Source organism: Odocoileus virginianus, chromosome 20 (assembly GCF_023699985.2).
Source record: "Odocoileus virginianus isolate 20LAN1187 ecotype Illinois chromosome 20, Ovbor_1.2, whole genome shotgun sequence".
Classification (NCBI taxonomy): domain Eukaryota; kingdom Metazoa; phylum Chordata; class Mammalia; order Artiodactyla; family Cervidae; genus Odocoileus; species Odocoileus virginianus.
Genome location: NC_069693.1, coordinates 45761961 through 45788148, shown reverse-complemented (window position 1 = coordinate 45788148; position 26188 = coordinate 45761961). Strand labels below are relative to the sequence as shown.

Below are 26188 nucleotides of genomic sequence, written 5' to 3'. Positions count from 1 at the left end.
ACCTCAGCAGGCATCCCTGAACATTCTCTTGCCTGTCACCAGCAAAAGTCAGGCCTCAGGCCGTAACCCAGAAACAGGTGGTAGGTTTTCTGTTTACGGTTTCCCTTTGTTTTTGTTTCTCTGCCCTTAAAGCAAATAGAGAAGGATTTGCTAGAAGTGAGAACGGGAAGCACTGAACCCCTGGTTTGCTTTTCAGTGGCTCACTTTCTCTCTGAAACTGTCACATCCCACAGGTTCATCACATCTCTTGTTTCCTCTGGTCCAGCCGAGCTGTTTTCTTAGAACTTGTCAGGTTTCTTTATGGTAAAAAAATCCAGAGGTGTGAACGGCTATGAGCCCACCTCTGAACCCTGCATAGAGGGTAAGCCATAAGACACTCCAGCTTTTGGTCGCTGCCTCTGAAAGGGGTGTGGGCCACGTGCCCTGGAGGGTCTGTGGTGGTGGAGGCCTGGAGCCTTCCGGAGCAGCTGCTGGGCCAGGCAGGCTTCTCCCCCGTTCCAGCTTCTGCCTGCTGGGCCTGGAGGCTGGCAGACCTTGTGTCAGGAGCCCCTGCTGCGGGGAGCAGGTGGCCGACAGCCTTCACGAGGAGAGGCTCAGGACAGGCCTTCACTGCTGGGGGCTGTGTTTGTTTTGTTAGGTGATTATACAGTACTGTGTGTAATCTTTTTTTTTTTTTAATGAAAAACAGAGGACAAAACTGTTTGGTACATGATAACAAACACAACACATTCTCTTTCCCCTGGAGCAAGTTAGTGACAAAGTGAGGCTTGTCAGGAACAGGATGCCTGAATCCAGGGCAGGGTGGGGGGGCTGGGGTGGGGGGCAAGCCACCGAGCCATGGGTGAGGGGCCACCTGCTCATTTTAGCCCCTGACATCCAGAAGAGCCCTCTGGGGTCCCTGTGCCTGTCCTCTGCCCCTTGAACATAGAGAGGTGCTTCCCCCACAGCGCAGCCAGGATCAGGCCATTTCCTTGTGCTCTCGTGGGCAAGGCGGATGTGAGGTCTGGCATGGTGGCTGGTGGGGGACTATGGCTGGGGGTGAAAGGCTCTGGCTGGACTCTGGGCTCTGATTTAGGAGCAGACTGACTTGGAATTTTCTCCTGGGTGAGATAGGGTTAACAGATGTTGCCCTGTTTACTGAATACGGCAGTTGAAGATGAAAGCACATCATGATATGTTAAGTGAAGTATCACTGTCCAATAAGACTTGTTAAAAATCCTCTAGGAGGACTTCCCTCATGGTGCAGTGGCTAAGAGTCCACTCCCAGTGCAGGAAGCCTGGGTTCAATCCCTGATCAGGGAACTAGATCCTACATGCTGCAACTAACACCCACTGCAGCCAATTAAATAAATATTTTGAAAAGTCCTTTAGGAACAACTCGGAAAGCTGGTCCACCCATCTCCTGGTCAGGGATACTGCTCTGGCCAAGAGCACCAAGGTGGAGCAGAGGTGGGCCTTGGGACAGGGCAGGCAGTGGACTCTGGACCTCGCAGGACGCCCTGGTGCTGGGTGGGAACCATCTTCAGTGGTATTGGGTGGCAGGCGGTTCCTGACTGCTCCAGTTGGGGGGAGGCGTGGAGAGAGTGTGCCCAGGTCTCTGGCCACCCAGGGTGGGTGGGATCCTAGAGCAGGGCATAGAGTCGGACTGGCCCTTCCTCAGGCTTCCTCCTCTCAGACAGTCTGAAGAATTCCAGGTGCATGTGGCGGGTCATGGACCTCCTCCTTCTGTTGGTTGTTGTTTGTCATCAAGTTGTGGGGGAGAAGGAGGGAGTTCTCTTCTCACTTAAAGAACAGACACGCAGGCTGTGTGCATGCTGCCTCTGAGGGTCTGCTTTGCTTTAGACAAGTTCCTGGGTGACCACAGTGGGGTGAGTGTCTGGAGCAGAAGCGAGCCCTGTGTCTATATCCAGCTCGCTGGAGCCTCCAGGCCCCTGCTGAGGGCGAGGAAGCACAGTTCGGGGGGCTGGGGTGGGAGTTAAGACACCGACCCCACACAGCTGGAAATCCAGGTAACCTCAGAGTCAGCCCTCCTGTGCATCCCCAGTCTCCATGTTCATGTCATGGAAGGAGGTAAGTAGTTGAGTTCTGTTTGTCCTTGACTTACCTAGTTTAGTTCATTGTTTTAGAATCTTGTATGTATTTTTAAATCCTTAACATAATGAGATTAAACAAAAAGCCATTTGAGTTCCAAAGGCATGCATCGAGAGGGCATTAGTGTTTCCTGTCTTGGGACAACCCCCAACTGGAGGTGAGGCTGCCTCTCCTGGCTGCCGTGGGAGTCAGGCCAGGACAGGCTGTGACCTCAGCGCACTCTTTTCCCACCCAGGTACCGCCAGCTGGCATCTGCTGCCGTGATGCCGTCTCCACATGTGGGGATGGCCCTCCGGCACCTGGCCTGGGCCATGGCTTCCCGCCGGCTGACCCCCTGGACACGTGGAGTGAGTGGCCACCTGCACACAGCCCCGGCCGCACGCTCGGACTGCGGTGCCCCGGTCTTCAGCCGCGCCCCCGCCTTCGGGGACAGGCTCGCCCTTGTCGACCAGCATGGCCACCACACGTACAAGGACCTCTACTCGCGCAGCCTCCGCCTGTCCCGGGAGATCTGCCAGCTCCGTGCGTGTGCCGACGGGGACCTCCGGGAGGAGCGGGTCTCCCTCCTGTGCTCCAACGACGTCTCCTTCGTGGTGGCGCAGTGGGCCGCGTGGATGAGCGGCGGCGTGGCCGTCCCCCTCTACCGGAAGCACCCCCGGGCCCAGCTGGAGTACTTCATCCAGGACTCGCGCAGCTCCGTGGTCCTTGCCGGCCCGGAGCATGTGGAACTCCTAAGCCCAGTGGCCCGGAAGCTGGGAGTCCCGCTCCTACCTCTCCCGCCCACAGTCTACCAGGGGGTGGCCGAGGACCCCGAAGAGGGCCGGGTGCCAGAGCGGGACTGGAGAGACCGGGGCGCCATGATCATCTACACCAGCGGGACCACGGGGAGGCCCAAGGGCGTCCTGAGCACCCATGACAACATCAGGGCCGTGGTGAGTGACCGGGCTGCCACCTTCCAGAGGGGTGAGCTGTGTCCCTGCGGTCAGTCCCTGCAACAGCCATGGTCAGACAAATGCCTTCCTGGTGGCCTTCTCTTCACAGGACTGTGACAGCTCTCACCATCACCCCCACCCTGCTAGAAGCACCCAGAGATGTAGGGCCAGGGCCGTGGGACCGCCAGCCCCACTGGCCGTGTAGGGGTGCTGTGCCCAGGTGCCAGGGTTATGGGCCCCCCGGGCTTCTCCAGCTCAGGATGGGTCACTGTACATGGGGGGAGGTTTTCAAAGAAACCAGCTGCAAGTGAGTACCAGGACGGTGCCCTCAGCATCTTGAAGCGTGGCTTCTTTGGGAAACAAGAGAGCAGGAGGTGCGTGCCACGGCTCAGGTATTACTCTGCATACTCGGTTACTGTCTTTGTAAAGCTCTGCAGCTGCTTTATTCATCTGTAGTTTATACTCTTTTTGCTTCCAAAATGTATGTGCATGTACAGCAGGAGCAGGAAATAGAAGTTCAGACCCACCAGAGTGAGACCAGAGGTCTGGCTAATTCAGTCCAGCTAAGTCAGCGTGAACTGAGTCGGGCTGGCTGCAGGCCAAGCGAGATTACAGACTGTCTCTGTCTCCCAGGAGAGGCCGTCTCTGGCCCAATATTTCCGGGGGGGTGGCAGTCACCACGACACGCACAAGGATGAGCTCGGCAGTGACTCGGGAGTTTTTGGTGGAGCTGGGGAGAAAGATGCTGGAATCAGTATGGTCAGACTGGCAGCTGGATTCAAGCCTGGGCTTGAATCTTGGCGGAGAGCTGCCCAGAGTCTGCAGAGGCCTTAGGACCCCAAATCTAAGGTCCTTTTAAACTGGCTGAAGCCCCTGACTGCATGCAGCCCTGTTCTCCAACAGAAGGGTTGGTGGCTAGACAGACAGCCCTGGGTCAGACCCGAGGTCATTTCGTTATCAGCTCCCGGGGATGCGCCAAGGATGGGCCAACGGGTCTCCCCCCACCCCGCCCTTCCCCCTCTTCCTGCCACCCTCCCCCCTCTCCCCACCTTGGCCAGGGAGGCCAGCCCTCCTGCCCTGAGGCTGTGCTGTCATCCTGCAGGTGACGGGGCTGGTCCACAAGTGGGCCTGGACAAAGGACGACGTGATCCTCCACATCCTCCCGCTGCACCACGTCCACGGTGTGGTCAACAAGCTGCTATGCCCACTCTGGGTAGGGGCCACCTGTGTGATGCTGCCCGAGTTCAGTGCTCAGCTGGTAAGCTGGGGACAAGCTCTTAGCATTGCCGGCCGGGCCCACAGGGGGCACAGGCACCCAGTAGGGAGTTTCCTTCTGCTGCTGGAGCCAGGGATCCCAAGTTGGGGCTTGAGGCCGCACAAGTTATTCTGTCAGTTCAGGAAGTCCAAGTCCAGAAGGGTCTCACGGAGCTGGGGTCCAGGTGTCACGGGCCTGATTTTATCTGAAGCCCCAGCAGGATCTGCTCCAGCCTCTCTCAGCTTGTAGAGGCACCTACATCACTCCAGCCTCTGCTTCCGTGTCCTCGTGGCCACCATCCCGTCTGTGGTCAGACCTCCGCTGCCTCCCTCTCATAAGAACCTTGTGATTGCATCGGACCCACCCAGCGTCTGGTCTGGTGGAGTGTGTCCCCGTGGTGTTGTCTAGTGTGTCTCGCTGTCCCTTCTACTTCTAGAGGTGTGATGCCAAACTGTTTCCCAGAGTGGCGGTTGTGTTCACGTTCTCACCAACAAATGCACGAGGACACCAGCTCCCCCACATTCTCACCAGCATTCGTTATCTCACTGTGGTTTAAGTTTGCGTTTCCCTGATGACCGAGGATAGCATTTTTTCATGATCTTATTTGCATCTGTGTATCTTCTTTGGTGAACTGTCTATTCAGATGTTTTGCCCATTTTAAAGTCAGGTTGTTTGACTTCTTAAGTTTGTTTATTCTGGATGCTAGTCCCTCATCACATAGATGGTTTGCAGGTATTTTCACCCATTTTGGCTTATCTTCTCATTTTCTTAATGACATCTTTTGAAGCACACATGCTTTTAATTTTTTTTATGAAATCCATTTCATCAGTTTTTTTTTCATTTCTTAGATCATGTTTTTGTTGCCATACCTAAGAAATCTTCACCTAACCAAAAGTCATGAAGATTTTCTCCTATGGTTTTTCCTTGAAGTTTTATGGTTTTAACTGATACATTTAAGTCTCTGACCCACTTTGGATTACTTCTTAGGTATGGTGAGAAATGGGTCTAGAAGTCCTCTTTTTGGATGTGAATATTCAGTTGTCTCTGCACTGTTAGTTGGAAAGATTGTCCTACTGGAGTGATATGGTGCCCCTGTCACAGATCAATTGGCCATCATTGTATTGATTGTTTCTGGAGTCTCATCTGCTCCAATGGTCTGTGTATCTGACCTTACACCAGCATCACATGCTGTTGAATGTAGCGCTCTGGAGTCAGTTTGGGGGCATTCTCCACTTTCCTCCCTCCTTTTCGCATTTGTTTTGACTCCTCCGAGTCCTCTACCTTTTCCTGTTAATTGTAGGGTCAGCCTGTTGATTTCTGCAAAACAGAGCATGCTGGGGTTTGGGGAGAACTGTCTTAGCAACACTGGGTCTTCCACCCATGGACGTGGATGCATCTCTATTGACTGAGCACTCTGTCTCTCCTGACGTGTCATGTTGTGTCATCTCGTCCTACACACGGTGACACTCTTCTTTCTCCTCTTCTCTCCTGTGTGTATTTCTGTTGAGACCATCTCCATTGACTTGTGCCTGACTTCTGTCTCTTCTCCGCTGCGTCTAGTCTGTTAAGTGTTTGCAGTGAATTCCTAAGTTTGCATAATATACTTTCCAGCTTATAATGGTTCTCTTGTATTTCTACTTCTCTGATGAAGTCCTTGATCATCCCCCAATTCACTTATCTTCTCCAAATTTCTTAACCTGTCTATTGATTTATACTCCTTGCCATAATTTCAACATGTGTATTCTGAGGGTCTGCTCCTATTGACTTTTCTTCTTTTCATACAGGCTTTATAATGGGGTAGGGTTGTTTGTAAAAGAACGATAGTTTTCTCCCTCCAGAGGCACGCCTTTCCTGTGGAGTAGCTCAGGTGAGGAACTAGTTACTAGCGTCTGATTAGGAACTGGGGCTGGGGGGAGTTAGCCTCTGGGGGAGGCTATCTGTGTGAGGTGTGCTGAACCCCTGTCCTGCCCTGACCACATGGTGCAGTGGCTCCATGGAGATGAGGGTGAGCACACACGAGTACTTTGTCAGCGTGAGCTGAAAAATTTGAAGCATCTCTATATTAAAACAAGAAACATCTGTTAAAGAGAGTAAAATACAAAATTCATGAGACTTCTTCGGATACAACAGCCCCACTCTCTGCCCCCGTTGTGCGTGGTCTGTGCTGTGCTCCGGCCTGCATGGCCCCTTGCCCAGCTGCATCCATGCTCGTCTGCATGGCTGGAAAAGTCTGAGGTGCCACCTCTCCCCTGATGGCGGATCTGAGGCCAGTCCCTGAGCCAGGACCCATCCCCACCCCCTGACCCCCTTCTTCCTCAGACCAGACGCCAGGGTCCCCTGCACAGTGACTCCACGAGGGCCAGGAGCTTCTGTCACCCTGTGAAAGTGAGACCCTCTGACACTTGAGAAAAGGGGTCCTCTGTTGAGAGCACTATTCCTGGAACTGAAGGCCCACACAACTGTCTGTGCAGGTGTGTCTTCTAGTCTTTTTGCTGTCTGCATCCTCTTCTCTTTTTAGGTTTGGGAGAAGTTCTTAAGTACTGAAGCTCCCCAGATTAATGTATTTATGGCAGTGCCTACCATCTACAGCAAGTTGATGGATTATTACAACAAGCATTTTACCCAGCCTCACGTTCAGGATTTCGTGCGTGCAGTTTGTGAAGAAAAAATCAGGTTGGTGAACATAGTCCACCTTCCCATCTGGAAAGTTCTAAAGATTCGCAAATGTAGCTTACTTTTAGTGAGTCAGTTCTACTAAGTTTTAGGCAGCACCGTGTTCTGTTTACTTTAAAAATGTGTCTCTACATCTCTCTCTACACACCTGTGTTCTCAGCGCAGCTGCCTGGGTTCTGCATCCATGTCTGTTCTGTCTCTGGGTCCCTCTGTCTGTCTGTCTCTGTCTACCCACCCGTCTTCCAGTGGAGTCTGAAGGATGAGGGTAAATGTCCTGTCTGAGCCCATATCTGTAGGCTCTCAGCAGCCCCCAACCCCCACTCAGACACCCTTCCCAAAAGACATGCTGGCTCTTTGGCCCCATCTGTGGCGTGTTTGGTCTCCATGTTCCCACGAGTCTGCAGACCACGGCTCCCCTCCGTTTGTAGTTGGGCGGTTCACTTGAGAGTGCATGGAAGTGACTAGTTTGGCAGGTCTTTACAGACCTGATGACATGTGCACCGAGAGCCCAGACAGCCATGAACTTTGCACCCTCTGTGCATCTGATTCCTGGTCCTTGCGAGGAGCTCACGAAGGGTTTCCTGGAGAGAGTTCCCGACTGCCCAAGATGAATACATGATCTGGCCCTTCTGCTTCCATTTAGCCGCTCTCTGCTCCTCTTCTGTAAGATGCTTGGTGGAACTGGAGCCCTCTGTGAGGGTGCCACCCTCCCACGAGGCACTGCTCTGGGGCCCCCAGGACAAGGATGGTGTGCACTGTGCTGAAGCAGCCATGTGCTCGAGAGAGACTGAGGTGCCTGTGGTTGTGCTGGGCAGGTTGATGGTCTCGGGCTCTGCTGCGCTGCCCCTGCCGGTGCTGGAGAAGTGGAAAGGCATCACCGGCCACACTCTGCTGGAGAGGTACGGGATGACGGAGATTGGCATGGCCCTGTCCAACCCCCTGACCGCAGCTCGCATGCCAGGTATGAGCAGTGCCCGCCAGCTGTGTCCTCCCTCTGCTCTGGGTCCTCGGGTGGACCAGTCTACAGGCGATGCTGCCCTGCTGGGTTAGGGGAGCCTTCCCAGGTGACCCTGGATTCCAGGTGACCCAGAAGCCATGTGCTTGGTAGGGCACCCCCGGGCTGGATGCTGCTTCCTCCAGACCAGGTCACCTGTGGCCCAGAGCCTCCCATCCAGGTGCCCTGAGCCACACAAGGGCAATGGCAACAGAGGAGAAGGCGGGTGTGGGGGGCACGGGAGCAAGGCCCCCACCTGTGCTTGGTGACCTGTGTGCCTCTGGATGGCCTGCTGCTCTGGGAGGCCTCCTGCCCTTTGGTCTTCCTGTTCCTCCTTCTCTAGGGCATTCCACACAAACAGCCTTCAGGTCTCAGATCCCTGAGAGGAAACCTGAGGGCAGAGTCCGAGGCCTGAGATGTGAGCCTGTTCTGTTCTGTTCTGGGCTCTTTTCCAGCCCTCGTGGTCTGTCTCTTCCAGTTTGTCCAAAACACAGGAGTCTCAGAAATAAATCTAAGGTGATTCTGTGCCTGTACTTCTGTCTGTCCATTCACTTGTCTTGCGTGGACAGTAAAAGGTACCCTTCTTGGGGGGTGGTCTGTGAGTTCTCAGTATGTCCACCTTCACTGTCAGGTAGACGACTCTGAGTCACCTCAAGAGTCTCCCCATCTTGTGATCAGCACCTCCTCCCTGGCCAGCGAGCAGGTCCCTGGTTGCACTCCCTGTAGCTCTGCATCTCCTAGACAGTCACACAGACTCAGCCTCTGGTCCTGCCTTTGGGGTCTGTCTACTCTTACGTGGCAGGACGTGTCTGAGACACATCCTGTGCCAAGCAGCATCTATGGTGTGCATGGGCTGCCTTTTGCTAACCTGTCCACCACCAGCGGACACTGGGTTGTGTCCAGTCTTGGACAGTTTACTAGTCAGGCTGTTGTGAAGGTTTGTGTGCAGGCTGCCGTGTGAACATGTCCTCACATCTCGTGGGCAGATGCCTCAGAATGCAACTGCTAGGTCACGAGGTAGGTGTGAACTGTGCACAGAACAGCCCTGAAGTGGAGCTGATACCCTCCTGACAGATGAGGACCCTGAGGCTTGAGCAGGTGTTCATGCTCTGTTGCCACCAAAGACGGCCAGGTCTGGGGTAAGAGAGGGGCCAAGAGGTGGGCAGGGAATCTCCTGGTCAAGACCAAGAGCAAGCTCAGGCTGGGAGCCGGGACCAGGGCCGGGATAGGATTCAGCAGCACAAGGCCACTCGGGCATCTGCAGGAAGGTGTGGAGCGTGCTTGGGGTGGAGTCAGAGGCCAGGGAAAGAGGGACCTGCGCCAGCGCCCTCCTAGGGTGAGGCCCCGGGGGTGACCTGGAGACGCACTGACGGGAGGCTGCCAGCACATACTGGACCCGGCCGAACAGGCACCCTAGGACCCAGTGCAGGGCGACCTCCCGCCCCAGAAGCCAGGAGGGGCCAAAAGACAAAGTCACCCGGACACAGCTAACAACCATTCTAAAGGGAAGTGGAAGGATGGAGTGACCCTGACCACAGCCAGCATGCTCCTTGGTGGACAAAAGTCCATGCAGTGTGGGAGGGGCTGTGGCCCCGCGCTGTGGGAGGGGCTACGTCTCAAGGCGAAGAGAGGGGCTGCACCTCCATGTTGTGGGAGGGACCGCAACCCCGCTCTGTGGGAGGGGTTGTCATGCCGTGTGGGAGGGGTCACGCCCCACACTATGGGCAGGTCTGTGTGACGCAGTATGGGAGAGGACACATTCCGTGTTGTCGGAGGGGCGGTGTCCAAGCAGTGTGGGAGGAGTCACGTCCTATAGTATGAGAGGGGTTGTGTCACGCACTGTGGGCGGGGCCACACCCCCGCAGCGTGGGATGGCTTTGTCACAAGGTGTGGAAGGGGATGCGTCATGCAGCTTGGGAGGCGCTGTCACGCACTGTGGGCAGGCCGTCATGTTCACTCCATGGGGGAGGGACCATGTCAATATCGTGTGGGACAGGTTTCTTTTTGGACTGACAGAAAGTTCTGGAACTCGATAGAGGTGCTGCTTGCACAACGTTGTGAATGTACTAAATGCCACTGAGTTCTATGCCTTATACTAAATAACTGCATCATATATAGATTTTGCTTCAGCTTTAAAAACCTTTGGGAGCAAAAGAGGAGGAGGCCCCTAGAACCTTTAAAGACAGGCTGAAACGAACAAGACGGCACCATCTAGCAAACTGAGACCTGGTCATAGACTCTCCCAAGAGTGTGGATCCCAGAATACTGGGCGGCTCGTGGAGTTTGCCAGCTGGCTTTCCTGGGGGTTTTTCAGTTCAGTTCAGTCGCTCAATCATGTCTGACTCTTTGCAACCCCCTGATGAACCTCAGCACGCCAGGCCTCCCTGTCCATCACCAACTCCCGGAGTCCACCCAAACCCATGTCCATTGAGTCGGTGATGCCATCCAACCATCTCATCCTCTGTTGTCCCCTTCTCCTCCTGCCTTCAATCTTTCCCAGCATCAGGGTCTTTTCAAATGAATCAGCTCTTCGCATCAGGTGGCCAAAGTATTGGAGTTTCAGCTTCAGCATCAGTCCTACCAATGAATATTCAGGACTGATTTTCTTTAGGATGGACTGGTTGGATCTCCTTGCAGTCCAAGGGACTCTCAAGAGTCTTCTCCAACACCACAGTTCAAAAGCATCAATTCTTCAGTGCTCAGCTTTCTTTATAGTTCAACTCTCATATCCATACATGACCACTGGAAAAACCATAGCCTTGATTAGATGGACCTTTGTTGACAAAGTAATGTCTCTGTTTTTCAGTATGCTGTCTAGGTTGGTCATAACTTTCCTTCTAAGGAGTAAGTGTCTTTTAATTTCATGGCTGCAGTCACCATCTACAGTGATTTTGGAGCCCAGATAAATAAAGTCAGCCACTGTTTCCACTGTTTCCCCATCTATTTGCCATGAAGTGAGTTTTTATCCTGTGACAAATGTTAAAATAAAGGGCCTGAAACCTTGAAGGCTCAGACACCAGGCCTCTGGCCCTGGAGGCTCTGTCCCTCCTCAGCTGTTCATTACAGTGTCGTTGTGGCCACCACCTGCCCTCACTTTTCCAGGTTCAAAAGTTGATTGTAATTATGCAGGGGAATGCACTGAGCAAACTACAGGCATCTAATAAGTGAGCCAGGATGCTGGCTGCATTACCCCTGCCGTGAGGATGCCCGCCGCCCCTGCCCTGCACCCGTTCCACTCCTGCCCCTCACCAGCGACAAATTACAGTCACCAAGGTCCTGACTACCCAGACAGGTGCTCCAGTGAGGCAGACGTGCCCTGCATCTGGCTCTGGGTGCTGGGTGACCCCCGAGGTGACCTGAAGACCTTCTGGGGCATTCGGAGCCCCAGCTGCTCTGTGCAGCCTAAGGCTGTGCTCTTAGCTGCTGGTGCTTTGCCCCTCAGTGCACACCTGACCCCAGGCAGGATCCCCCTGTCTGTGCATGTGACGACCACGGGTCTCCCCCACCCCACCCCCGTGTGTGCTCGATGTCAGGCATCTCCCAGCGCCTCCACGTGCCAGCACTCTCCAGAATCCTACTGACCGCCTCTGTTGCTCATGCCTCCCCGCCCCTTGCAGGCTCTGTGGGGACCCCCCTGCCCGGCGTCGAGGTGCGCATTGTGTCAGAAAACCCGCAGAAGGATGGCTGCCCCTACGTTATCCATGCAGAGGGAAACGAGGAGGACACTAAGGTGAGTCTGTTCACACTGGTGGCACATGGGCATCGTGCCGGCCGCAGCCACCCAGAAGGCTGGCAGCAAAGGTGAAGTCCCCACCGTGCAGGGCAGCCCCTGGACCAGAGCGGCACTGGTGGGCCTTGATTACGGGCACTGATGTTTGGGGCGCTGTCTGCCATGTGGACAGTGCAGAGTAGAGTGAGGCCAGGCTTCACCCCAGCTGCTTCCTCCAAACCGCACTGAGATGAGTCAGGGGGGCCGCGGCTAGGACAGCCGGAGCTGACGGTGTGACTGGCCCCCCAGCCTAACCGTCACCTCTTTGGACAAATTCACTGGAAATGGAGGTACCCACTTGGGAAGCGACTGTTGTCCGCTTTCTGTGTTGTTCTAAGATCCAGAGGTGAAGGGAAACAAGGACTGTGGTCTCGTTTCAGTGAGGCCTGTCAACAGCCACAGGCCTGCTGGTCACAAGTGATCAGGGTCACAGAAGAAGTTGGGGTTGGTGGGAAGTAGAATTTTTAAGAGATGTTTTTTTCTACATCTGCTCTTTATACTGTGGACTTGTGTTAAATCTGAAAACAGCAGTGGTTCCTCATTTCAGAGTTTTTCTTCTTCCTGCACACATTCTGGCGTCACTCCCTGCACCCTCCCACCCCACCCCTCACCTGTTCCTGGAGGGGCCCAGGCAGCCCTGCCCTTGTGGACCTTGATCTCATCATGGGAGATGGCAGCATCCAGGAGATGGTTGTTGAATGTCTGAGCTCAAGCACCTGGGGGGGAACATGGGTGGTTTTTACTGTAATTTTATGAGAAATCACAGCAATGCCATGGTCTTTGCATGGGTTGAAAAGAATTTCCAGAAAAAAGGCAGAATGAGAGGAGAATGGAGTTTATTAGGATGGGAGACACTGAGCTGACACCTTTCATGGGCTAGGAGCCAGTTTTTACAGCCTCAAGACAAAAATCCTACTGGAAGGGTGGCATTAGAGAGTGGTTAGGGTGCTATAAGGTGGGTCTTTATAGCTAATGTGAGGTCAGGGAGCTGCTGGTTTAGATCCCAGGGACTCATGGCAGTGGCTGCTGTGGGACTGGGTTTTTCTGGAGATGACCTTGCTATAGGGCTCCACAATCAAGAAGTATGTGTTCCTTTAACTCAAGAACCTCTCATCTGGGTTGCTTTTGCTGGGCACATGCCCTCTTGGCCTCTCCTCCCAGGCGTAATGGGCCTTTAGACCAGCCTTGCTCACGTCCACAGTGTGTGGGCAGCTTTCAGGGTGGCCTAGAGGTCCCAGCCCTGGTCATCACTCCCTGACCACGCTCTGCCTGGGCGCTAACATCAGCCCAGCTGGTCCAGGGCCGACAGCCACACTCACGTCGCAGGACCCTTTTCTGGCTCTTGGCCTGCACCCTGAGGTCTCCTCCCTCCTCATGGACTCCTGCCCGCACCCAAGTCACCTGCCCCAAACTTCCAGCCCTCCCTGCAGTATCTGGCAGCATCCTCCCACTCCCCGCCACCCTCCAGACGCTCAGCCCGCCCCCATTTTTGGTGTGGTTCCAGGGACCCCGCACTGGAGGAGGTCTCCCCAGCAGAGGAACAGTGTGGGTAGCTGGGCCCATAGGTGCCAGTAGCACAGACGGTGTGGGGGCACCTGCACCACCCTCCTCTGGTTGCCTGAGCACCTTTCTGCGGGATGTCTCAGGGAACCTGCCAGAGAGAAGGTGGGCTGGGGAGCGGGTCCCTTCTCAGTCACAGCCAAGCCTAATGACTTTGTGCCTGTGGGGCGAGCAGCCCGCCCTCTCCAGCAGCTACTGCACCAGCCTGTAGGGCCTTCCTCACTGAAACATGCTCAGAATAGGAGGTTCTGAAGCGGCAGCCTGGGCCCTGAGCACCTTGACAGTCAGAGAAGGAAGCGAGTGGTCCACAGGGGTGGGGGCTCCAGGACCCTGGAGCAGAGGTGAGGAAGCTTGGGACTTGGAGCTCTAGGCGGTGTGCTCCAGAGTGTTTGCAGTTCAGTCGAAGGGCACATGGGAATGGAGCTGTCTGGATGGCTCACCAACAGGTCTTCTGCCTCCTCTGCCACGTGCCCCTTCCTCGTGCTTGTGCTCACGAGAGGGGTGGCAGCCCACCCCCACTCTGAGGCTGGGTGGGACTTGGGGTACTTCTCACCGCCCTGCCCCTGTAGGGAGAAGAAAGCAAGTCTCCGCACAAGGGCAAAACCTGCGTGGAGCCTCCGCCCGGCTCCCTGTGCTTAGCGAGACATAGCGGCCAGGGTGGGGCCCAGAGGCACAGCACCCAAGCTCAGGCCTTGCTGGGGGTAGCTGGACGCAGGTACTGCCCACTGCTGATGGCCGTAGAGGAGGACGCGGGCTCCCAGGTGCTCACCTGGTCTGAACACATTGCTGAGAAGTACTGGTTGTGTCCCTGACCCGGGACTCGCAGCAAAACCCTCCAGCTCCTATATGATGACTGCCCGCACTCCACACAGTCCAGACAGGAGGGACTATAATGTTCAGAAGTCAGGGGGTCTACTGCTGATGTGGTTCAGGGGTTTTGTTAACATCTAATTGGAAATCACTTCAAACTTACAGGAAAGTTGCAAAAATACCTGAGTCAGGAAAGCTCACTGGCCTGCGCCCAGTGCACCTGTCCTTCCCCACACATGCGGGCTCACCCTCCTGACAGTGGCCCCAGGTGGGCGTCCACTCCTGCCGGTCCTTGGCTCACTGCCTGCACAACCCGCCACCCCACCTCTGTGCAGTGACACCACGTGGCGACTTCCTCCCTGCAGGCTCATCAGGGGTCTTATTTTTTCCATATGGAAGTCCAGTTGTTCATACACTATTTGCTGAGACTACTTTTTCTTTTTTGTAAAGTATATACCTATTTGAATATATGTGTTGTTGTTTAGTTGCTCAGTCCTGTCTGACTCTTTTCTACCCCAAGGGTAGCCTACCAGGCTCATCTGTCCATGGAATTTCCCAGGCAAGAATACTGGAGTGGGTTGCCATTTCCTTTTCCAGCAGATCTTCCCCACCCAGGGACTGAACTGATGACTCCTGCATTCCAGGCAAATTCTTTACTGCTGAGCCCCCAGATATATTTTCTTCCATTGATGCATGTATCTGTTCTTCTGCAGTTCCACAGTCTTGACCACTGTGACTTTATAGTAAATCTCAAAATTGTATTGTTAATCTAGCAACTTTATTCTTATTCAGAGTTTTTTTGGTTGTTCTAGTTCTTTTGCTTGCCCATACCATTTTAGAAATAGTTTGCCTATATCTTCAAAAAATCCTTTTGGGAGCTTGATGAAAAATGCGTTCAATTACATATCAGTTTGGGGAGAGTTAACATCTCTACTCTGAGGATTCTTTCAATCTGTAAACGTGGTACACCTCCCTATTTACTTAGTTCTGCTTTGGCAGGGGTTGTGTGAGTGCGATCTTCAGCGTGCGGCTGCTGTACATGTTCTGTTAGATTCATACCTGAATATTTCCTCCTTTCTCCATCTCTTACTCCTTTTCCTCTTTTTCAATGATTGTAAGTGCAGAATTTTTGGTTTTTGTTTCTAATTATTTATCACTAGTATATAGAAATATGATTGATTCAAGCTATTGACTTTGTATCTTGGTAAATTCATTTTTTAACTTTCAGTTCAGTTCAGTCTCTCAGTTGTGTCAGACTCTTTGTGACCCCATGGACTGCAGCACACCAGGCCTCCCTGTCCATCACCAACTCCCAGAGTTTACTCAGACTCATGTCCGTTGAGTCGGTGATGCCATCCAACCATCTCATCTCTGTCGTCCCCTTCTCCTTCCTCCTTCAATCTTCCCAGCATCAGGGTCTTTTCCAGTGAGTCCGATCTTTGCATCAGGTGGCCAAAGTATTGGAGTTTTAACTTCAGCATCAGTCCTTCCAATGAATATTCAGGACTGATTTCCCTTAGGTTGGACTGGTTGGATCTCCTTGCTGTCCAAGGAATTCTCGAGAGTCTTCTCCAGCACCACACTTCAAAAGTATCAATTCTTCAGCGCTCAGTTTTCTTTATGGTCTAACTCTCACATCCATACACGACTACTGGAAAAATCATAGCTTTGACTAGACAGACCTTTTTTGGCAAAGTAATGTCTCTACTTTTTAATATGCTGTCTAGGTTGGTCATAACTTTTCTTCCAAGGAGCAAGCTTCTTAATTTCATGGCTACAGTCACCATCTGCAGTGATTTGGGAGCCCAAAAAAGTAAAGTCTGTCACTGTTTCCATTGTTTCCCCATCTATTTGCCATGAAGTGATAGAACCGGATGCCATGATCTTAGTTTTCTGAATGCTGAGTTTTAAGCCAACTTTTTTACTCTCCTCTTTCACTTTCATCAAGAGGCTCTTTAGTTCTTCTCTTTCTGCCATAAGGGTGGTGTCATCTGCATATCTGAGGTTATTGATACTGCTCCCTGCAGTCTTGATTCCAGCTTGTGCTTCATCCAATCCAGTATTTCGCATGATGTACTCTGCACATAAGTTAAATAAGCAGGGTGACAATATACAGCCTTGACATACTCCTTTCCCGATTAGGAACCAGTCTGTTGTTCCATATCCAGTTCCAACTTTTGCTTTTTGACCTGCATGCAGCTTTCTTAGGAGACAGGTCAGGTGGTCTGGTATTCCCATCCCTTTAAAAATTTTCCGGTTTGTTGTGATCCACACAGTCAAAGTCTTTGGCATAGTCAATAAAGCAGAAGTAGATGTTTTTCTGGAAATCTCTTGCTTTTTTGATGATCCAGCAGATGTTGGCCATTTGATCTCTGGTTTCTCTGCCTTTTCTAAATCCAGCTTGAACATCTGGAAATTCATGGCTCATGTATTGTTGAAGCCTGGCTTGGAGAATTTTGAGCAATACTTTGCTAGTATGTGAGATGAGTGCAGTTGTGTGGTAGTTTGAGCATTCTTTGGCATTCCTTTCTTTGGGATTGGAATGAAAACTGACCTTTTCCAGTCCTGAGGTCACTGCTGAGTTTTCCAAATTTGTCGGCATATTGAGTGCAGCACTTTCACAGCATCATCTTTTAGGATTTGAAATAACTCATCTGGAATTCCATCACCTCCACTAGCTTTGTTCATAGTGATGCTTCCAAAGGCCCACTTGACTTTGTATTACCGGATGTCTGGCTCTAGGTGAGTGATCACACCATAGTGATTATCTGGGTCATGAATATCATTTTTGTATAGTTCTATGTATTCTAGTCACCCCTTCTTAATATCTTCTGCTTCTGTTAGGTCCGTACCATTTCTGTCCTTTATTGTGCCCATCTTTGCATGAAATGTTCCCTTTGTATCTCTGAGTTTCTTGAAGAGATCTCTAGTCTTTCCCATTCTGTTGTTTTCCTCTATTTCTTTACATTGATCACTTAGGAAGACTTTCTTATCTCTCCTTGCTATTCTTTGGCACTCTGCTTTCAAGTGGGAATATCTTTTCTTTTCTCCTTTGCCTTTTGCTTCTCTTCTTTTCACAGCTATTTGTAAGGCCTCCTCATACAACCATTTTGCCTTTTTGCATTTCTTTTTCTTGGTTATAGTCTTGATCACTGCCTCCTGTACAATGTCACGAACCTCCATCCATAGCTCTTCAGGCACTCTGTCAATCAGATCTAATCCCTTGAATCTATTTCTCACTTCCACTGTATAATTGTAAGGGATTTGATTTAGATCATACCTGAATGGTCTGGTGATTTTCCCTACTTTCTTCAATTTAAGTCTGAATTTGACAATAAGGAGTTCATGATCTGAGCCATAGTCAGCTCCCAGTCTTGTTTTTGCTGACTGTATAGAGCTTCTCCATCTTTGGCTGCGAAGAATATAATCAATCTGATTTCAGTGTTGCCCATCTGGTGATGTCCTTGTGAAGTCTTCTCTTGTGTTGTTGGAAGAGGGTATTCACTATGACCAGTGTGTTCTCTTGGCAAAACTCTATTAGCCTTTGTCCTGATTCATTCTGTACTCCAAGGCCAAATTTGCTTGTTACTCCAGGTATTTCTTGACTTCCTACTTCTTAGCTTTAGGACTTTTTTTTTAATGCCTTGAGATTTTCTACATAAGCAGTTGTTTTCTGCAGATAGAACAGCTTTAATTCTTCTTTTCCAGTCTGTATCCCTCATTTCTTTTTCTTGCCTTATTGCCCTGATTAGGATTTCCTGTATGATGTCAAACAGGTGTAGTGAGAGTGAATGTCCTTATCCTATTTCTGATCTTATGGGGAAGGTATTTGGTCTTTCACTGGTAAGCATGACAGTAGCTAGACTTTTTGTAGAGCCCATTCCATTTTTGATATGCTGAGAGTTTTTTCTCATGGATGGATATTTTCAAATGTCTTTTCTGCATTAATTTCTTCTTCCTTATTTGGCTGCTAATATGATGGATTATGGCCTTCCCTAGTGGCTCAGACAGTAAGAGTCTCCCTGCAATGCAGGAAACCCAAGTTCAACCCCTGGGAAGGGAATGGCAGCCCACCCCAGTATTTTTGCCTGGAGAATCCCCTGGACAGAGGAGCCTGGTGGGCTGCAGTCCACGGGGTCGGACACGACTGAGCGACTAACTCACATGATGATTGCACTGAATGATTTTTCTTTTTTTACCATTTACTTATTTATTTGGCTGTATCAGGTCTTAGTTGTGGCACTCGGGATCTTGGTTGCCTCATGCAACAGTCTCTCACTGTGCTGCACGGGCTGTCTAGCTGTGACCCCATGAACTGTAGCCCGCATGTGGGACCTTAGCTCCCTGACCAGGGATCAAACCCCTGTCCCTTGCATTGTACAGTGGGTTCTTAACCACTGGACTACCAGCGAAGTCCCTGCATGGTTTTTCTAATAATGAACCAGCCTTGCATTTCCAGGACACACCCCACTTGGTTATGGTATATCATTCTTTCTATATAGTATTGGATTTGGTTTACTGACATTTGTTGAGTATTTTTACATCTATGTTCATGAGGGGTTTTAGTCTGTAGTTTTCTTGTACTTTTTTCTGTCTTGCATATGAAGACATATGCTGGCATCATAAAATTACTGGCATCATAAAATTACTTGAGAGGTGCTCCCTCTTTTATTTTCTAGAGAAGATTGCATATAATTGGTATTATATAGAATTTCTACTGAACCGTCAGCCCTAGTGGTTTCTTTTTTTTTTTTTTTTTGGAAGGTTTTAACGATGAATTAATTTCTCTAAAATTATAGACTATTCAGGTCATCTCTTGCATTTGGGGTGAGCTTTGGTAGATTGTGGTTTTTGAGATATTGAATACTTTATGCATGGAGTTTTTCACAGTATTCCCTTATTGACCTTTTAATGTCTGCTTAGTATAAAGTGATATCCTTCTCACAACACATATTGACAGTTTGTCTCTTCTATTTATTTTTTTCTTTGTTACTCTTGCTAGAATTTTATCCATTTTTAAAATGTCTTTTTAAAAAATTCACTTCAGGATTCCTTATTTCTTTTTTCTTTTCTCTTTTCAATTTTAATTTATTTCAGTTTTAATTTATATTGTTTCTTTTCTTCTGCTTGCTTTTGGCTTACTTTTCTCTTTTTCTAGTTTCTTAAGGTAAAACTTTAGGTTATTGATTTGAGACTCCCTTTTTTCTAATATATGCATTTAATGATATGAACTTCCCTCTAAACGTTGCTTTACCTTTGGTGGTTTAGTTGCTAAGTCGTGTCTGACTCTTGCAACCCCATGAACTGTAACCCGCCAGGCTCCTCTGTCCATGGAATTTTCCAGGCAAGAATGCTGGAATGGGTTGCCATTTCCCTCTTCAGGGGATCTTCCCAACCCAGGGATCGAATCCGTTGACTCCTGCATTGCAGGTGAATTCTTTACCACTGAGCCACCACGGAAGCCTTACCTCTGAAATTTTGATATGTTGTATTTTAATTTTCATTATGTTCAAAATATTTTCTAATTTCCCTTAAAATTTTTTCTTTGACTGATAGATAAGTTAGAAGTATGTTGTTTCTTTTCCAAGTTTAAAAAATTTTTCCTTTATTGATTTCCAATTTAATTCCACTGCAGTCAGAAAACATAGTATTATTTCGGTTTTTATAAATTTGTTGAGATGTGTTTTATGTCTCAGAATGTGGTCTTTCTTGGTGACTGTTCTGGTGCACTTGAACAGTGTGTATTCTGCTTATTTTGGTTGGGGTGTAAATGTCCCTTAGATGAAAATGGTTGATGGTGTTGTTCAGGTTTCTCTCGTATCTGTGCTGGTTTTCTGACGACGAGTTCTAATATCACGTGGCAAGTGTTGAATTCCCCAGCCACAGTTGTCTGTTTCTCCTGTCGGTCATGTGCAGCTTGTCGGATTTTAGTTCCTTGACCACGCATCGAACGCAGGCCCGCAGGAGTGAGAGTGCAGAACTTCAGCCCCTTTACCCCCAGGGATTCCCTCCTATCGGTCTTTTGTTTTATGCACTTTGAAAGTCTGTTGCTCGGTGAATACACATTTATAATTGCTCTGCCTTCTTGGTGAATTGACTTTTATCATCATGTAAGGCCTTCTTCAATAAACAATGCAAAGAAATAGAGGAAAACAATAGAATGGGAAAGACTAGAGGCTCTTCAAGAAAACTGGAGATGCCAAGGGAACATTTCGCGCAAGGATGGGAACAATAAAGAATAGAAACGGTACGGACCTAAGAAAGCAGAAGAGATTAAGAAGAGGTGGCGAGAATACATAGAAGAGCTATACAAAAAAAGGTCTTAATGACCTGGATAACCACGATGGTATGATCACTCACCTAGAGCCAGACATCCTGGAATGTGAAGTCAGTGGACCTTAGGAAGCATTTTTACAAACAAAGCTAGTGGTGGTGATGGAGTTCCACCTGAACTATTTAAAATCCTAAAAGATGATGCTGTTAAAAGTGCTGTGCTCAATATGTCAGAAAATTTGGAAATCTCAGCAGTGGCCACAGGACTGGAAAAGTTCACTTTTCGTTCTAATCCAAAGAAGAGCACTGCCAAGGAATGTTTAAACTACTGTACAGTTATACTCATTTCACATGCTAGTAAGGTAGTGCTCAGAATCCTTCCAGTTAGGCTTAAGCAGTACATGAATTGAGAATTTCCAAGTGTACAAGCTGGGTTTAGACAAGACAGAAGAACCAGAGATCAAATTGTCAACATTTGTTGGATCATAGAGAAGACAAGAGAATGCACAGAAACATCTACTTCTGCTTCACTGACTGCACAAAAGCTTTTGACTGTGTGGATCACAACAAACTGTGAACATTTTTTAGAGATAGGAATACCAGACCACCTTACCTGGTTCCTGAGAATCCTGTATGTGGGTCAAGAAGCAACAGTTAGAACCAGACCTGGAACAACTGACTGGTTCAAAACTGGGAAAGGATTATGACAAGGCTGTATGCTGTCACCCTGCTTATTTAGTTTATATGCAGAGTACATCATATGAAATGCCAGGCTGGATGAATCACAAGCTGGAATCAAAACTGCCGGGAGAAATACCAGTAGTCTCATATGTGCATATGATACCCCTCTAGTGGCAGAAAGTGAAGAGGAACTAAAGAGCCTCTTGATGAGGGTGAAAGAGGGGAGTGAAAAAGCTGGCTTAAAACTCAGCATTCAAAAACTGAGGACATGGCATCTGATCCCATCACTTCATGGCAAATATAAGGGGGGAAATTCGAAGCAGTGACAGGTTTTCTTTCCTTGGGCTCCAAAATCACTGCAGGTGGTGATTGCAGCCATGAAATTCAAAGACACTTGCTCCTTGGAGGGAAAGCTGTGACAAACCTAGACAGGGTATTAGAAAGCAGAGACATCACTTTGCCAACAAAGGTCCATTTAGTCAAAGCTTTGGTTTTTCCAGCAGTCAGGTATGGATGTGAGAAGTGGGCCATAAAGAAGGCTGAGTGCTGAAGAACTGATGCTTTCAAATTGTGGTGCTGGAGAAGACTCTTGAGAGTCCCTTGGACTGCAAGGAGATCAAACCAGTCAATCCTAAGGGAAATCAATCCTGAAGATTCACTGGAAGGACTAATGCTAAAGCTCAAGCTCCAATGCTTTGGCCACATGATGCAAAGAGTTGAATTACTGGAAAAGACCCTGATGCTGGAAAAGATTGAAGGCAAAAGGAAGAGGGGGCAGCAGAAGATGAGATGGTTAGATATTATCACTGACTTAATGGACATGAATTTGCACAAACTCCTGAAGGTAGTGGAGGACAGAGGAGCCTGGCATTCTGTAGTCCATAGGGTCACAAGAGTTGGACACGACTTAGTGACTCTACAACCACGAAGCTGCTGGTAACATTCTGCTGTTAAGTTCATTTTGTTTGTATTAATATAGACGACTCCTGATACATGGCTTGGTTTCTTCTGATTGGTGTTTGCATGGCATATATTGTTCCATCTCTTTGCTCCTAACCTGCCATGTAACTGTATTTGAAGTGGGTTTCTTATAGATAGCACTTGTTTGTGTTAGTCGCTCAGTCATGTCCGTCTCTTTGCAACCCCATAGACTGTAACCCACCAGTCTCCTTTGTACATGGAATTCTCCAGGCAAGAATACTGGAGTGGGTTGCCATGCCCTCCTCCAGGGGATCTTCCTGACCCAGGGATTGAACCAGGTTCTCCCGCACTGCAGGCAGATTCTTTACCTTCTGAGCCACCAAGGAAGCCCTGCAGATAGCACATAGTTGGGTCATGTATGTCTTTTAATCTGATTTGAAGTTTGTCTTCTAATTGTTATGTTTAGACCATGTGTAGACCATGTACATTTAATGTGACTGTTAATATGTTTGAATTTAAGTCTCTCGTTTGTTATTTGATTTGTCTGCCGAGTTTTTGGACATACATCTTACAGTTTTTAGTATTTGGTCTAAGGACTACAAAATACATGCTTCACTGTTTGAGATCTACTTAGACTCAACATTGTGACACTTCCAGCAGGACACTGAACTACTACTGCCAGAGAAAAGATAATCATCGCTCTTGTTAAGTGCTGAGGTGGACGAGGACCCACATGATGGGCGTAGGGACCTCTCATGGGAAATGCAGAAGGGAGAGAGACTGGGCTCAGCCCTGAAAAGAGCATCAGCAAGAGAGGGTGACAGCCAAGGAGCAGTGGGGGTCACAGGATGGAAGTTTACAAAGAGGAAACCTCATGGGTCAGGGGGATCCTGGCTAAACAGGAACCTAACAGGATTTGTGCTGAAGGCCAGCTGGATGGGTGGTCGGCCATCACCACCGAGGTGGCAGGGGACAAGGAACCGGAGAGATAGGAGGGTGAGCAGATATCCGAGTGGAGGGGGCCTCTCACTAAACTGACTTAGCTGAGTTCTTGCTAAAACTGGCTTTCATAGGAAGTACACTTTAGCTCAGTTGGTAAAGAATCCGCCTGCAATGCAGGAGACCCTGGTTCGATTCCTGGGTCCAGAAGATCTGCTGGAAAAGGGTTAAGCTTCCCACTCCAGTATTCTTGGGCTGCCCTTGTGGCTCAGCTGGTAAAGAATCTGCCTGCAATGCAGGAGACCTAGGTTTGATCCCTGGGTTGGGAAGATCCCCTGGAGAAGGGAAAGGTTACCCACTCCAGTATTCTGCCCTGGAGAATTCCATGTACTGTATAGTCCACGGGGTCGCAAAGAGTCGGACACGACTGAGCCACTTTCACTTTCACACTGATGGGCCTAGGAGGGGTTTAGGAGGCTGACCACAGTTGAGTGGAGCAGAGGGTCTTTGTCACACCACATGGGTCACTGTACCCTCTCCCTTTTAGGTTGTCGTTGTCATATGTAATGGCCCCATATGTGGCAAGCTTCCTTAGACAGTGGTACAATTTTTGAAAAGTGGTCAAAAATTCATAAGGAAAAGAAGAGTCAGTTTTATTCAACCAAATATTTACCAGTTCTGTTGCTTTTTCTTTACTTCTGATCTTCCAGGTTCATTCTGACTGAGGAATTTTGTAGTAACTTTTCTAGGTCAGATCTGCTAATGACAGATTCTTTTATTTCTTCCTTCATCTAAGACTGTCTTTACTTTATCTTCATTCTTGAAAGTTATTTTCACTGGATTTGGAATTCTGGGTTGACAATTATTTCAATGCCTAAAACACATTATTCTGGTTGTTTTTTTTTTTTTTTTTTTCTGGTCTCCATTGTTTCCACAGAGAAGTCAGTAGTTGTTTGAATGCCTCAAAGTTATTCCCTGATGTCAAGAGTTTTGTCTTTCTTTTTAGTTTTCAGTGATTGGATTATGATATGTCTTGGTTTGTATTTCTTTGGGCTTATTTGGGGCTCATGTAGCTTCTTGAGTCTTGAATCTTGAGCTTCTTGAATACATTTATGTATTTCACCAAACTTGAGGGATTTTATGCCAAATTTTATCAAATATCTTTGTGTCCCTAGCAGTCACTTAGTCGTGTCCAACTCTTTGTGACCCCATGTACTGTAGCCCACCAGACTCCTCTGTCGTGGGATTTCCCAGGCAAGAATACTGGAGTGGGTTGCCATTTCCTTCTCCAAGGGATTTTCCTGACCCAGGGATTGAACCTGGGTCTCCAACATTGCAGGCAGCTTCTTTGCCATCTGAGCCACCAGGGAGCCCATTCAGTAAGTTTTCCTTATTTCTGTTGTTGTAGTTTTAGTTCTAAAATTTCCGTTTGGTTCTGCCCTGTGTCTTATTTCTCTGCTGAGACTCTGTGTTCCCACGTATTTGCAGTGTTTGCCCTTACCTATCGGAGCATGTTGATAATCTGTGCTTTAGCATCTTTCTTAGGTGCTAAGCACCGCCTTCTGGTGCTTTCCCATACTGATGCCCTTTTCCCTTAAGAATTGGCACTTTCTTGGCATTTCACCTGCTGAGTTAATTTTGCATTGTGTCCTGGACACTCTGAGTATTGTGTTATGAGACTCTGGATCTTGTTCACGTCCAGTGGAGAGGTCGGTATTTTTCTGTTACTGTTATCTAGTTGATCTAAGTCTGCAGCCTGCCATCTCTGGGGTCAGTTTCCATGTCAGTTTCATTTTCACAGCCTCTGCTTTACTGTGCATACCTGCCCTGCAGATGTGGCACCCCGTGGCCAGGCCGACGTTAGCAGGGCAGCAGATGAAGGATGGCAGTGGGAAAAACGGTGAAATTCAAATAAAGTCTGTGGTGTAATTGATAAAACAAACACCTCCTCTGAGCAGGCTGGATGGCAGAAGCCCTGCTGGCCCGGAACACACAGCCCGTCCCCCTGAGTGACAGCACTCCTTGTGGGAGCCAGGCAGTGGGGAGGGTGCCCTCGCTGTCCACCCACTGTGTCGGTTCCAGGGGCACTCAGCTTTACATCCAGGCCTCAGACAGCTCAGACGATTTTACAGCACATTTCCAAGGGTGTCTTTTCTTTAAAATAGGGGGATGTTCTCCCCCACAAAAAGCTCATCCCAGGTGGGAGCTGATGAGCTGAGCAGAGTTGTCTGGGGGCACTTGGTCTCGTGGGTCATGGTTACGTTGCTGTCAGCCGAGCCGTGAGCGCAGAGCCAGCGAGGCCCCACTGAACGTGGTTCCGCCTTTGCTCTGTCCTTTCTCAGCATTTCAGACCCCGACTCCATGTCTTAGAACACCCAGCCCCCTTCCGCCCTCACTGTGCCCACAGCGAGGAGACTCTGGGGTTCCTGCTTATGACCACCTAGCTCTCTCTCCCAGGTGCCCGGCTCCTCCCCCCATAACTGGCTGCCCCGTGGGCCCCCTTCCCACCCTGCAAAGCCACTAACCCCAAGCTCTTGCCAGCAGCCATGGCGGGTGTGGGCAGCTGCCCACTTTTCCCGTGTCCGAGGTCAGTCTAAGAGACACCCTGAAGACAGTTTCACAGGAGCGTGGTCCTCAGAAGTGGACAGACAGGCCAACTGGGTTGGGCTGTGAGCTCTGGGATGGGGTGGGCACAGAGGCCTCGGGCGGCATTTCTGAGGTGGGGCGTGGAAAGCTGGTTGGTGCTTCCCACCAAAGTGTCTAATTTCAGGAGAGCGCGTGGGCCTCGGGAGGAGCCGGGGTGGTAGAGACCAGCCCGAAGGGGTGAAGTCTGACACCCACCTTTCTGTCTCACCACAGGTGACCCCAGGGTTCGAGGAGAAGGAGGGTGAACTCCTGGTCAGGGGGCCCTCCGTGTTCCGAGAATACTGGGACAAGCCAGAAGAAACGAAAGCTGCCTTCACCTCAGACGGCTGGTTCAAAACAGGTAGGCAGGTGGCTCCACAGACCAGTGTCACTTCACTGGGACACCCCCAGAATCCTCCCTGGAGAGGGGAAGGGGGCACTTTGCATCTCCTGTCTTTAAAGCTGCACCCCTGACACTGTACCCCAGCCCCCTGCAGCCTCTAGAAAGAAGGTCCTGAGGCTGTGAACCTCAGGGGCCAGCTTCCCCAAGCCCTGCGGCCAGACTCTGGCCCTGTCCCTCGCCCGGCCACCATGCACATGGTGGTCTGTCTGCCCTTTGAGGGTCAGGATTCCCCCTCCCGAGGGACCACTGCTCTCCACATCAG

At 49.9% G+C, this 26188-nt stretch overlaps 1 protein-coding gene across 1 annotated transcript in view; it reads left to right on the top strand.

The window, feature by feature from the left end:
• ACSF3 (acyl-CoA synthetase family member 3) overlaps positions 1-26188 on the top strand; it is a 40165-nt gene that overhangs the window by 4172 nt on the left and 9805 nt on the right. The window contains exons 2-7 of the mRNA XM_070451402.1: positions 2327-3023; positions 4126-4281; positions 6797-6951; positions 7767-7912; positions 11563-11675; positions 25758-25884. Coding sequence (XP_070307503.1) covers positions 2355-3023; positions 4126-4281; positions 6797-6951; positions 7767-7912; positions 11563-11675; positions 25758-25884 — 1366 coding nt within the window. The 5' untranslated portion in view covers positions 2327-2354. The remainder of the gene's footprint in view (positions 1-2326; positions 3024-4125; positions 4282-6796; positions 6952-7766; positions 7913-11562; positions 11676-25757; positions 25885-26188) is intronic.